Source organism: Erythranthe guttata, chromosome 14 (genome assembly GCF_056151865.1).
Source record: "Erythranthe guttata isolate IM_541 chromosome 14, IM_541, whole genome shotgun sequence".
Taxonomy (NCBI): Eukaryota; Viridiplantae; Streptophyta; class Magnoliopsida; order Lamiales; family Phrymaceae; genus Erythranthe; species Erythranthe guttata.
The window spans coordinates 20,463,997-20,477,449 of NC_142546.1; the positions used below are offsets into that span (position 1 = coordinate 20,463,997).

General features: G+C 36.0%; 2 protein-coding genes across 2 annotated transcripts; one reads left to right on the forward strand and one right to left on the reverse strand.

Annotated features, from left to right (window-relative positions):
- Nucleotides 1-1,384: 1,384 nt before the first annotated feature.
- Nucleotides 1,385-5,013, reverse strand: LOC105954550 (uncharacterized). The gene is made up of 6 exons (XM_088812790.1): nucleotides 3,924-5,013; nucleotides 3,327-3,841; nucleotides 3,096-3,236; nucleotides 2,089-2,175; nucleotides 1,910-1,993; nucleotides 1,385-1,405 (listed from the first exon to the last, which is right to left on the reverse strand). Exons 1-6 carry the CDS (start codon nucleotides 5,011-5,013, stop codon nucleotides 1,385-1,387), a joined length of 1,938 nt encoding a protein of 645 aa, XP_088668916.1.
- Nucleotides 5,014-7,255: 2,242 nt separating this feature from the next.
- Nucleotides 7,256-10,873, forward strand: LOC105950250 (uncharacterized). Its single transcript, XM_012973601.2, has 8 exons — nucleotides 7,256-7,546; nucleotides 8,633-8,713; nucleotides 8,802-8,890; nucleotides 8,978-9,052; nucleotides 9,293-9,429; nucleotides 9,519-9,596; nucleotides 9,712-10,170; nucleotides 10,406-10,873. The coding sequence occupies exons 1-8, from the start codon at nucleotides 7,424-7,426 to the stop codon at nucleotides 10,528-10,530; spliced, it is 1,167 nt and encodes a 388-aa protein (XP_012829055.2). The 5' UTR covers nucleotides 7,256-7,423; the 3' UTR covers nucleotides 10,531-10,873.
- The last annotated feature ends 2,580 nt before the right edge of the window (nucleotides 10,874-13,453 follow it).

Here is a 13,453-nt window from a genome sequence, read left to right on the forward strand (position 1 = left end):
CTAAGGTGGAACCTAAAAGACATCGCAAAGTTACTGTCCGTTAAAGCAATTGCTTCGATAACATCATCAGCAATCTGCACGAACAAGATCGTTGGAACAACCGCGAAGATGCTCTATTAAATGGTCACATAATCATCGAATATAGCAGCAACGAAGACGATCCAGACAACTCTATCGATGAAGACATTGAAGACAATGAACCCATTGCAGTCTGACAGAGAAAACAGAAAACAAAGGAAGCCGTGGACAACCAGCATCAAGGTACATAAAACATGCATGACATCACTTACACATCACTGCGAGAGGAAATTGCAAACATATCGAAAAGGAGAACCGTTACAAACAACATATTGCAAATCTGCAGTCCGAGATGTCAACGATGATTACGTCAGATGAAGCTGAAATGTTGACAACAACAAATGCAACACTCGAAGACGAAAACAAAGGACTAGTAGCACAACTTGTAAATCTCAAACAAAAATTGGATCAAGAATCAAAAAAATTGAGGACAATGGAGGGTAAAATATCGACCATGCAACAGCACATGCATTCAATGGAGAGCCAAAAGGAAGAGAACGATAACCTACACTTCGAGGTTATAATGCTGAAGAACTCAATACGGGTCCTCGAGGATGAGAAGGCAGCTCCGGAGGCCCGTTTGAAGAAAGAGCAGGAATATGATTTGTACAAGACAATAGACGAGTACGATGGTCCGAGCTTTTCCATCATGACACAGACCCAACCCTCATCTCGAAATGAATATAAAAAAAACAAATCCATGCTACAATCTTCCCCCCTTTCGAAGTCAGGCTTTCGTATCATTGAATTACAAGCAGAAGTGGACAAGGAATGGCGCTTCTACAACTCCTACAGACCTCAGACACCGAATGCAAAAGATGTGTACATAACGGATGCAAAGGACATGGTATGATACTATTTTAACTTACCATTGACATATTAACAAATACAATCAAACTCATCAGGCTTTTTGTTTTCAATATTCTTCCTGTTTATCAGAAAAAGTACGTAGAGAAGTCCGTCCGTGCACAAAGGATCAATGACATCCCACTCCGCACCGGTCTGTTTGACATTGCTGACTCCCCGCAACAGGACCCGGATTCAAAAGATTGCGGGGTGATAGTTCTCTACATTATTAGAGAATTTTCCCCCCAACTACCCCTCATAAATCCAGACTCAGTTGACGGCATGAACAATATGAGGAGAGAGATTGTCGAAGCGTTCTTGTATTACAGGTTGAAGTGATAAGTATGCATTATCTGAGGAAGAAAAAACTTTTTATAAAGTGTTTTGGATGCTATTATTTATGTTCTGCCACATTAGTACTTTAACTTTGTTTTTGGACAACTTTTTTTTTGGATGTAATTCACGCATATGACATATGGTTCTATTTTGCATGAATTAATGTGATTACAGCGTAATGCAATTCTATTGTATTTTATCCAAATTGATAACTAACCCACGTCTGAAATTGTGTTGCATGATACAGTACATGAAGGAACAAAGAAATATTACATTTCACTACACATAACTACATATAACTACTGAGTTACCCGCCTAGACCACCACAGCGCGCGCCGCCCAAAAAAAATTTGAATTTCAAATACGGGCGACTGACTGCCAACAGTCGTCCGTGTTACGAAAAGATGATCATTCAATGTAACCTTTCGAGTCCCAACCAATCTAGTACCACTGCCATTCGCTTTATAAAGCACCCACCCCCCTCCCCCCATACACAAGTTGTAACACATACATAAAGCACACAATTTACATACCGCAAACAACAATAAAAAGATTTAAAAAAAACAATCATGTGTGCGATTTCAGATACAACAATTGAAAGACTGTGGTGGAAGATGAAGTTCCTTCTTAAACATGGGAACACGCATACCCAGAGGAGGCGGCATACAACCTCATTAACGGGTCGGATGGGGGTCATGATCAGTACCGGAAGTGCAAACTGGGTGAGCACACACTGATTCACCACGAAACAATGAACACCAACATATGTATTCTGCCTCTTCCTCCCCGACCCACCAACGCCGTCGTGTGTTTCCGCGCCATCTCTACCTGATTCTCCGCCGCTATCGTATGCCGACGATTCATCTCCAGACTACTACCTGGAAGATAAAGAGACGGGCGATCATGATTGGGAGTCTGCAGACTCTTGGGATTAAACATATTTTGTTATTTGCGATAATGTTTTGCTTTAGAAGTATAACTTTTGTGTATTATGCTTTTATTAAAATTAAAAGTTTTATCCCATTGTCCTAAATATTTTGCCCACAAACAATCAATTAGCCCTTGAGACTTTGCCACTTATAAACAACCATATAAACTGAGACTTGAATACAATAACACAAATATAACTACATGTAACTACGATTTACAAATACAGTAAAATACTTGTTTACAGGTACAACACATGCAATTTCAGACACTAATACACAACTACAAAATACCAAAAATTGTAAACCTAAGCTAGATATAGATGCTTAATTCTAAAGTAATCGTTTCAAGTCATCTATTCAAACTTAGAGTCGGATTACATGTTTTTCAACACAATATAACTACATACAATTACATGTAACAACATATAACAATGGACCGAATATTGTTGTGTACACGAGCAATACACATTGAACTAGTTTGACACACCATCAACAAATAGGAAAACACACCACGGTGCAAAACCAAACAACCATTTGTAATTAGTTCAAATTCAGACGTCAACGAACAATAAAACCAATCCAGCAAAATCAATTCATAAAAATGTTAAAATTATAAGCCATGCTCCTAATACAGGTTCTCTTATTGTGGGTGCCAATGTGATTACACCTGCTGCACTTCATCTTCCTTGATATGTTTTCCCCAACATAAGGAATTCTTTTGTTCTTCGGCCTCCTACGTTGCGGTTTGAACACATGGGCACCAATTTCAATAGCCGGAGACCGACCGGCATCGGTAACAAAAGGAACAACGATGTGAGAGCACACTCTTCTATAACAATTTGTACGAAAATGTTCGTCAAAATAATCATACGCACCAGTCTTTTTGTACTTAAACAATACACAAACCTCGTGAACACAAGACAACCCATTGATCTGCCACATTCTACAGGTGCAACTTCTGCTACGAATGTCGACCACAACAACCGGATCGCTCAGCACCTCATATAAATCATCGGAGGCTTGACGGGCAGTGATCACTCTAGCATCCTGAACAAGACTGTCAATCTTATCTTAGACTGATTTACACAACACAGATGTCCATTTCGACGCATCATTACTAGCAAAGCACATGTCAACCATCATTTTGCTTATGTTGCCATCAATCATATTTGTTATCGACAATCCACGAACATCAGATAAGCTTGAATTCCACGACTTTGCACCACTAGACGCAACCTGCCTATATCTCCTACCACCAAAATAAGCATGAGCCCAATTTTCAGGAGGTAAATTGCATAAAAAGTTAGCAACACTAAGTCCACCGTTCTTCCTAAAGTTCTCCATATTCTGGTCAAATTCTTCTCTGGTAGCTGCGTAAACACACGCATTAAATTGGAAGGATATCGCCTTACGAAAAGTGGCCGTACTACCCCGGAACTTGTTCATAAGATTCTTCTGGATATGACAAACACAAAAAGAATGGAAACAGTGTGGAAATATATTCTTCATTCCTTTCAATATACCGTTGTTCCGGTCCGACACAAATGTCAACGTACGTTCTGTCCCAATCGCAGTCTTCAGGTGTTCAAAAAAGTATGCCCAATTGCAATCAGTCTCCTCATTCACAACTGCAAAAGCCACCGGGAATAATGCTGAAAAAAATAAAAAATAAAAAAAACACAACAGTGTGTAGTAATATACAGTTATTTAGACAAAATTCCATTACTTACTCACCATTTTGACCATCATTCCTGACAGTAGCAAGCAAAATCCCCCTATGTTTCCCCTTCAAGAACGTACCATCAACAGACAACACTGGCTGGCATGACTTAAAACCCATTAAACAAGCACCCACAGCAAAAAAACATTGCTGAAATCGATTCGTTGCCTGATTGATATCAAGATGATATACACTTTCAGGATTGGCCCTGCCAAGTTCATCAAAATAGGATGGCAGATACGAATACGATGTTGTGTGATTACCAAAAATGTGTTCCCTAGAAGCCTGAATAGTCCTACAACCGACATAGTAGCTGATATCAATACCAAAATGAAGTTTCGCATGGACAACCACATCGTTGGCCACCCACCCAGACTTAGATCTGACTTCGCTCATCACCAACTCAGCAATTATATCCGACGTCAACCACTTCTTACTAGACGTAGCAAATCCACAGTCACACGTGTGATGCTTGACATATCTTCTAATATAAAAGAAGCCATTGGCGTGCTCAATCGATGCATGAATCCTCCACATACAGTCCTTCACATTCATATCCTTACAAACTGCAGTGACCGTAACACGCTCGTTCTTCACATACCGGAATTCAAAACCCATCTCAATAGCATAAAGACATAACGCCTTCCTAAAATCCTTCGCACCACCTTCAAACACTTGCCCCACATCTATAATAAGATTTGCCCAACTAGCAGTCATTAACTGCGGGGGACCTGTTGTCACCAAGCTACACGGATTAACACTGAATACACCTCGATCAACATCCCATTCATACGTATTAGGTAACACCGGAGCCAACCCAACCATCCCCCGACTATCACCCACCCTCTGTTTTATAACTACATCAATCCGACTCATTGATAATTCCCGCATGGAAGACAACATAAACAAAACATCATCTTCGTCACCCAACACTCCCTCACCAACACCGGGTATATTGTACGACATAACCACATTGCTACGCTGCAGTCCATTAAACTTCGTGTTCACAAATCCAATTAACTCCTCAAAATTAAAATCCCCTGTACAATTATTCACCCCAAAAACACCATCAAATTTCAGAACGAGAGTCACACATGACGACATATTGAGACGGAACTCTGAAATAATTGAAAACAATCGTCAACCTAACTATGTAAAACTGTCAATGAAATACATCAGACTGCAAAAAGCATAAACACGAACACACTGCTATCAATACCACCACACCACCTCAAACACAAAAAACAACAAAAAATATAAACCTATCACTAAACTATAACTGATCTTAGAAATATATCTTACATATGTATACACATTGCCATCAACTCTAAATACGCGAAATCTGATAACATTACTGCATACAACTACCAAATGAACACACACAAACTCATCATACACCAACACAGGATCCCTCCACAAACACAGTTTAAGACAATAACCAAAAAAAAAACACAAAATCTACAAAAATTATATACAATTTACATAATACAAATTATTCTTCGACAATTAATTCTGATGTGTTAAGATTTAAAAAACACTTACAGAGCAACGTCGGCGTATTCGAAAATGACTGATACAAAGATCCACAAATTACACCGAATACGAAAATCGCAAGGTTTGAAACGAAACAAATATCTCACCAAATCGCGAAGAAAATTCAGTTTCCCTGATACGTCGCACGATTTCTGCATTCACGGGTAATTAAAACGCTTAGATCACGTATACATGGCAACGTCCGCGGTTATGGAAAGGGGTACTAAGGGCAATTTAGGTACTTCATGTATGCCCAGGGGGGTCTGCCAAATTATTTTCGAAATTAGGGAGGTTAGCCATAGAGAAGTATCTGCATGGTAGTTAGTTAGATATAATTTGGAAATTATGGGGTCTCTAAAATAATCCCAAAAGAAAACTAAAAGTCCTTGAATCTAAAAGAAACCCTAAAATTGGAATTAAACCATATGAAAGAATTTCAAATTACAAACAAAGATTTTCGTATTATAATGGGAAAATCTCCCCAAAAGGAAAAATGAAAATCCCTAAATCAAATACTAAAATCGTCAACAATCCACAAACAGAAAAATACTCCTAAAAAATTAGGAATTATATCAGACATAAAGCAGGGTAAAACACATTCAAATTTAACACCGTTAAAAGTCTTTTAACCCATTAATCATTAAAAGTAGGGAGTGTTTGATTTTTCTATACACCAGGGGTAAATAATACCTTTCACAAATTGAATTTTACCCATTAATTTATGCTAGGTAGTCCCTTCCTCCCGTATTATATTTTAGTTGTTACAACTTACATATATATTAATTTCTTTTAATAAATATTCATATATTATGGTATGGGAAATCTCTAATTTCTTTAAAAATTTAGCCGATATTGATCCGCATGATTTCGAAAACAGTATTTTTGTTTTTTATTTCGAAAGTTCCAATATTCAATTATTCCAACTTCTTTTGGAATAGAATTAGAATGCATATTAAATTCTAATCTCCAATCAGTCCCGAAATTCCACTTATAATCTCAACATTATTACATATTTTATAGTTTAAGTGACTAAAAATAGAACTTTCAAACTTTTTAGTAATTTTTATTTTGAAACAATATTAGTATTTTTATGTCCGATTTGCACCTCTAGCTATATCATAACACAACTAAAAACACTTTCGAAGTTAATAACACAATTAGTAACACTTCTAAAGTTGCTAATACAATACTTAACACTTTCAAATTGAATTTCGGCCCCATTAATGAAGACCAAGCCCAAATATTCGTACTTTTACGGGAACCCAATAAAAATGTCAAAATATTCTCCATAAAAATAGGTACAGTTAAAACTCTATAAAGTAATACAGTTGGAACTAACAAAATTCCATTAATTTAGTCAAATATTAAATGATCGAGTTAATAATTGAGTACATTTTACCAACTCGAGATCGGAAGAAATTATTATTTACGCGAGATTATTAATTTATCGAAATTCTACAGTATTACCAATCACATAGACCATAAACTTTAGAGTTAATAAATAGAAAATGAGGCAATTTCTTTTTTTTTTTATATAAATAAAATGAAGCAATTTAATGTAATAAAAATATAATAAAAAAAAATATCCTCTCACATAGGAATTTTACACCCATTGACGAATAAATTAATAGTTTCAAGCCCATAATAAACTTTCAAAACACTTGCCGAAGCCCAGAACTAAAACCCAGACAGATTTAGCAGCGTGGGTTGCACGCGCGCTAAAAGATTTTCGTGTTCCACAATGGGCCCGTTGAAATCGGGCCAAAAAGCCCATAAAAAATCCCAAAATAAGAGGGAGATATCCCAACCCCTCACTGAAGTTTCTGATTTTCCCTCACCTCTGTGGTTATATTACACACACACACACACGCGAAAAATACTTTAAAACATTTCTCAGCATTCCTCTCTCTCTAAAGTCTAACCTCCTCCCTTTCTCTCTCTAGGGTTTTGCTAGGGTTTACCATTTCCGCTTGAGGAAAAAATGGATAGATACCAAAAGGTGGAGAAGCCGAAACCTGAATCTCCGGTGAATGAAAATGAGATCCGTATCACTTCTCAGGGCCTGGTTCGTAACTACATCAGCTATGCCACCACACTCCTTCAGGTACACTCTTTTTTTTTTTTTTTGATTTTTTTTTCCTTCTGCGCATTTGACATTCTCATTAACATTGTTCTATATGTAAAAAAAAAAAAAAATTAAATTTATGTTTGCTGATGAAGGTTTGATCGTTTTACTAGTCTATATTTGTTTCGAATTGAGTCTATTAGAAATATAACATGAATCTTAATTGAAGTCATTAATTTTTTAATTGGAATGTTGTATTTTTTCCGTTTGAGGCCGCAGGATTTGTTTAACATGCAGAAATGTATAACATTTTTTCTTGCATTTTGTTATGTTGTTAGACATTTTTAACAACACCAGCATTCATTTTGAAAATTACTTGTTGGTTATGTTATGAAGTCCTGTTTACAGGTGTGGTAACAATCAGTGAATAATATCAACTATATTTTCTTACAGGAGTCGTATTTAATCTGCATTCTTCAATCTATGAAAATGTTTGTTACACGAGGACCCGTTATCATTGATATGGTTCTTCCCTGTATTTTTTCCGTGGTCAATGTCTGTTTTTTTTTTCTTTTGTATTCTAAGTCAAGCAACTTTTTTATTTATCGACCTTTATCGGCATTTTTTGTTGTCTTCAGTTGTCAATGAAATATGCATTAGTAATTATTTTCTTTAGTAAATTTCTCTGCTTGGGTGCATGACTTGTATAAACATATGCAGACATTTCGATCGAGTTAAATTGTTTTGCATTACACGATAAGGCAGATTTTAAATAAAGAGAGTAAGAACATCTAGAGAGTGTACTAATGCCATTGTATAGTCAGCCCTAAATTTGCTGGCAGAGTACTTGAGGAGATTGGCTCTGTTATGAAACGTGCTTATGTGGATGGAGCTTTCCTTCCTTGAGTTTCTACTTCACACACTGCCTTTATTTTTCTTAAAGAATCTACCAAAAAGTCGGGAAATGAAGTATGATCTAGATTGTTTATATGATTATCATGTAGGGATTTGTTTATTTAAGAAGCCATCTTCGGTTGTGAACCATTGTCAATTCATAGTGCATATTTGTTGTTTTCTTTTCCGTCAGCTGATTGGATTGCTGTATATTACTCATCTCTTCCTCAGGAGCGACAAGTAGGAGAAATTGTCTTAAAAGCAATGGGGCAGGCGATAAACAAGAGTGTGGCAATTGCAGAGATCATAAAGGTTGCTATAAAAAAATATTTTATACTTTTTTCTTTCATTTGCCTTTCATGCAATACGAAGGATTCAGTACTTTTTTCTGTTGAAATAGAGAAGAATTCCTCGACTGCATCAGGAGACTGACATCAGTTCAGTAAGCATAACCGATACTTTTGAACCCATTGAAGAGGGCCTTCAGACGTAAGTTTAAAGTCTATATTTATTTGTTCACTGTACTCCACCGGCACTTTTCATGAGTACTTATATCTATTTTTATGTCTAGTGCAGTGTGGAGCAGACTCGTCATGTCTCAATGATTTCAATTACCCTTTCTACTAATGAGCTTAACAAGAATTCTCCTGGGTAATTTTTCTGCTTGAACGTCCTTTTATCGAAAAAAAAATGTGTGTATTACAATGCAATAACCTTTCGATCTGATTTATAAGTATTGCTGCTACTTTTAATTTATAACGCCATATGGCTTATGTTTTTTTTCTAATTAGGAAAGCATTATACTATGCCTTTTCTTCTTGGTGGCTTTCTTTTTTGCCTTCTGAGATTGACTCACTCGAGTTTGCTCTATTGCCATGTTGCTTGATTCAGGTATCAAGCTCCTTCTAATGCGGAACAAAGTAAACAGCAATATAACTATCAGCCACAGCAACAACAGAACTATAACCACCAGCAACAGCAACCTCCTAGACAAGCACGTATGGTTTACAATAATAATGACAATGGAGGTAAAAAAAACTGACATTTGAAATCGTCATTTGATTGTCATAACTATTTACAAGGCCAGATATTGATTGAGTTCTGTTTCGAGTTTTAGATACGTATGGACGAGGAAGAGGTCGTGGCAGGGGGAGGGGGCGAGGTTGGAACAGGGGTGGATACGCAAATTACCAAGGTACTTTTCATTACCAACTGTGATGCCTTGTGAAGCAGGGCACTAGGTTATAATTTATGCATTCAATATGTATGATCAACGATTTTCTTTCTTCATAGTGTGATTATTTTCGCAGATAATGGTGGCTATCAAGGTGGGTATTCCGGTGGCTATCAAGGTGGGTATTCCGGTGATCGAGGTGGGTATTCCGGTGGCAATTATGGTGGGTATTCCGGTGGCAATCGAGGTGGGTATTCCGGTGGCAATCAAGGTGGATATTCTGGCGGCAATCAAGGTGGGTATTCCGGCGGCAATCAAGGTGGGTATTCCGGCGGCAATCGAGGTGGGTATTCCGGCGGCAATCGAGGTGGGTTTTCCGGCGGCAATCGAGGTGGATATCCTGGTGGCAATCGAGGGGGATATTCCGGTGGCAATCGAGGGGGATATTCCGGTGGCAATCAAGGTGGATATTATGGTGGCAATCAAGGCGGGTATTCCGATGGTTATTATGGTGGCAATCAAGGGGGGTATTCCGATGGTTATTCTGGTGGATATCAAAACCGAGGTGGTGGGCGTGGAGGTTGGGGTTATCGTGGTAAGTGTTCTCTTTATCCTTAAAACTTGAAGCCTGACAACTTTGTCACATATCCTTGAATCCCTTTTATTTGGGAATGTGAATTTTGTATCTTTATCTTAATATCCTTGAATACACTCAAAAGCTTGTGATCACTAAAATTGCAGGAATATGCAAAAACCTTGGATTCATGGATTTTCCTTTTTTGTCCAAAATAATAGTACAAATAATAATGAAAATTTCGATTAATTTACAGGTGATGGGTATGGAAGAGGCAGAGGCGGAGGTGGCAGAGGCTTTGGGTACGGCTATGGGCGAGGACGTGGAAGGGTGGGTGGGCCCCCTAGGGTTGGTGGTGGTGGTGGTAACCAAGAAGAATAGTTGTGAGTTGTTGGTTTTTGTTTGCTCTTCTAATTGGCTTGGCTTTTATTTTAGTTGTTACTATGTTGGAAAGTTGGTTTACGATCTCTCTCAATGAGTTGTGGCTTTGTTTTCGTCGTATTTGATCTCAAGAAACTGCGCTCTCGAATCGGCTTCTTGAGTTTGGTTGTACAATGTTGAAAGTTGGGTTTTACAATTCACGAGTTTGTAGATTATTAATCAAGTGTTGTTAGCAGCAGCAGCCAATCTGTTTCTTTTTTGTATATTATGGGCATATGTTTGTTTTATTGAGCCAAAAGAGCAACCAAACCAATTTCTCATATAAATAATTCTTTCTTTTGTATTTGCTTCTACATTCTCTGTATCTACTTATTTCGGTGTAGGGGAAATGTCACATAGTTTATTACCTTATAATAAATAATAATAATAATAATAACTAATGTAGGTTGCCTTTGATTTTGTCATTTACAACTTTTTAAAAGCTAATCTCGAATTTTTAAATAAGTAATCGTATGTTCCCCTCCCTGCCATACAAATTGAAGATAAACGAGAGAATATTACAATTTGATAAAAGATTATGGACTCGATCAATTATTTAGTTTTGTCTCATTCAATAAGTAAAGGGTTTTGGATACTTTTTTGTCGAGAGGTAAAAGGGTGCCTACCAACTAATTGGTTGCATAAGTACGTCCAGATTCATAATATTTTCTTGAGTGGGTATAATTGGAAATAATATGGACTCATTCATCAAAAAGAAAAGAAACAAAATTAATATTATAAGAGATTTTTTTTTAGTTCCATCTTTATAGTACTAGTAGTACTAACAATAATTGTTAAATAATGTGTATGAAATGTGGTTTCCTTACATAAGGACACAAGTTTTCACTAGTTTTATTAACCTACTCCACGTTTATCCTATGATGTTAAGTGGTGTAGTAACTTCTTTATAACTCCGATGGTTTTTACACCTATATAAATTATAATGTAATTACTCTCTCTCTACGTTTTATTGTCTCTTTCGAGTTTTTTTTTACCTCCTTATATTGTTATTCTACGTTATTTCCTCAATCATCAAACTGAAAAGCAATACGAATAGGACGATTACAGCATGTTATCGGGCGCTCACGGTGGTCATGGAAAAACAGTCGTTCACATAATAAGGATACCTGCAGATCTGGATACGAGTATATATATGAAAGTCCCTAATCTAAGTTAGGCTGAGTCGTTCACTTTATGGATTGAAATAATCTGGAAGAATGTAATATAATCGCATGAGTCAATATTTGTTCGGAAGGGAATACGTGAACAACGATAATTGTCCTTACGTGTTTATTAAGAAGACATGTGTTGGGTTTAATGTTGTCGTAGTTTATGTTGATGATATGAATTTAATTGGAACTCCTGAAGAAGTCCGAGAAACAACCCAACTCTTAAAATATGAGTTTGAGATGAAAGAGCTCGGTAGAACTAATTTTTGGTCCATCAATTGAATTACATAGAAAAGATGTTAAGACGCTTTGATGTAGATGAAGAGAAATCATCGAGCATGCCTATAGTAGTCCGACCGTTGTATAGTCAAATGATCCATTTTGTCTGAGGAGGAGGACGAGGAAGTGTAGCACCTGAAGTGCCGTACCTAAGTGAAATAGACGCATTATTGTGCATAACTTAATATACTCGACCTCATATTGAATTTGCGGTAAATTTGTCTGGTCGGCACCCGACACACCAACATTTGAATGGTGTAAATGACGTATTTTGTTATCTTGAGGGTTCAATAGACGCGTGTTTGTTCTATCCATATGCATCATTAAAGGATGAAAAGATTGTGCGTTGTACTTTTTTTACCTAACCGATGTTGTTTCTCCCATTGAATTTTTATTACTTCTAAGTTTTTAACGAGATAAAACAAAGAACACAGTAATGGTTTTGATAGGAATCCTCAGGTGAGAGTGTTGTAAATAATATGTATGTGAGGTTTCTTAACATAACCACACAAATATCCTTTGACGTTAGTGGTAGAGTAACTTCTATGTACCTCTTTGTAATTCCCAAGGCTTGTTACCTATATAATTAAATCACTTCCTCCCCAAAAATACACCCACAATTATCTTTCTAAGTTTTATTGTTCATTTGCAATCTCTTTCATCTCCTTATATTTTTATTATATTTTATTGCCACAATCATCAAACTGAAGAGCATTACGAATATGGCGATTTACAGTAACAACAACAATAATAATAATAATAATAAAATAATAATAATAATAATAATAATAATAATAATAATAATAATAATAATAATAATAATAATAATAATAATAATAATAATAATAATAATAATAATAATATTATTATTATTATTATTATTATTATTATTATTATTATTATTATTATTATTATTATTATTATTATTATTATTATTATTATTATTATTATTATTTTTATTATTATTTCAGACCTTACAGTGTTGGTTTTAGTTGTATGTGTCTTTGTATAAAGGCCAGGTTCAACTGTGTCGAATGTAGAAAGTTTGGCTGGATGAATTTATGACTTCACTGAGATATACATTACTACTTGATCATTAATTATGAAACCAAAAGTAGAAAACAAAAAAAACAATTTCAAAGCTGTCTGATTGTGTTTACTTTAATTTTATATATAAATAAATAAAAACCCTCTAACATTTATAAGCAAAAATTACTTATTATTCAATTTTATTAACAAATTCCCTGAGTTAATCAAGATTATTTGTTTATTTTACAATATACTCTAGAGAAGTTATTTGTTTCTTGAACTATTAATCCTTAATAGTCTGATGTGTTATCAACTATGTAGGACGAAAACTTTAACTTCTCAATGTTTTCGCATTTCAGACACGTTTTGTGTTAGACACTCGAGAACACCTGCCGGACATCTTATGG

Coding starts and splice junctions, on each gene's coding strand:
- LOC105950250 (XM_012973601.2), top strand. CDS start 7,424: ATGGATAGATACCAAAAGGTGGAGAAGCCGAAACCTGAATCTCCGGTG. Junction 8,714..8,801: donor CAATTGCAGAGATCATAAAG/GTTGCTATAAAA, acceptor CTGTTGAAATAG/AGAAGAATTCCTCGACTGCA. Junction 9,597..9,711: donor TGGATACGCAAATTACCAAG/GTACTTTTCATT, acceptor TTATTTTCGCAG/ATAATGGTGGCTATCAAGGT.
- LOC105954550 (XM_088812790.1), bottom strand. CDS start 5,013: ATGTCGTCATGTGTGACTCTCGTTCTGAAATTTGATGGTGTTTTTGGG. Junction 3,842..3,923: donor CAGGAATGATGGTCAAAATG/GTGAGTAAGTAA, acceptor TATTTTTTTCAG/CATTATTCCCGGTGGCTTTT. Junction 1,994..2,088: donor CGATAGCGGCGGAGAATCAG/GTAGAGATGGCG, acceptor GTGGTGAATCAG/TGTGTGCTCACCCAGTTTGC.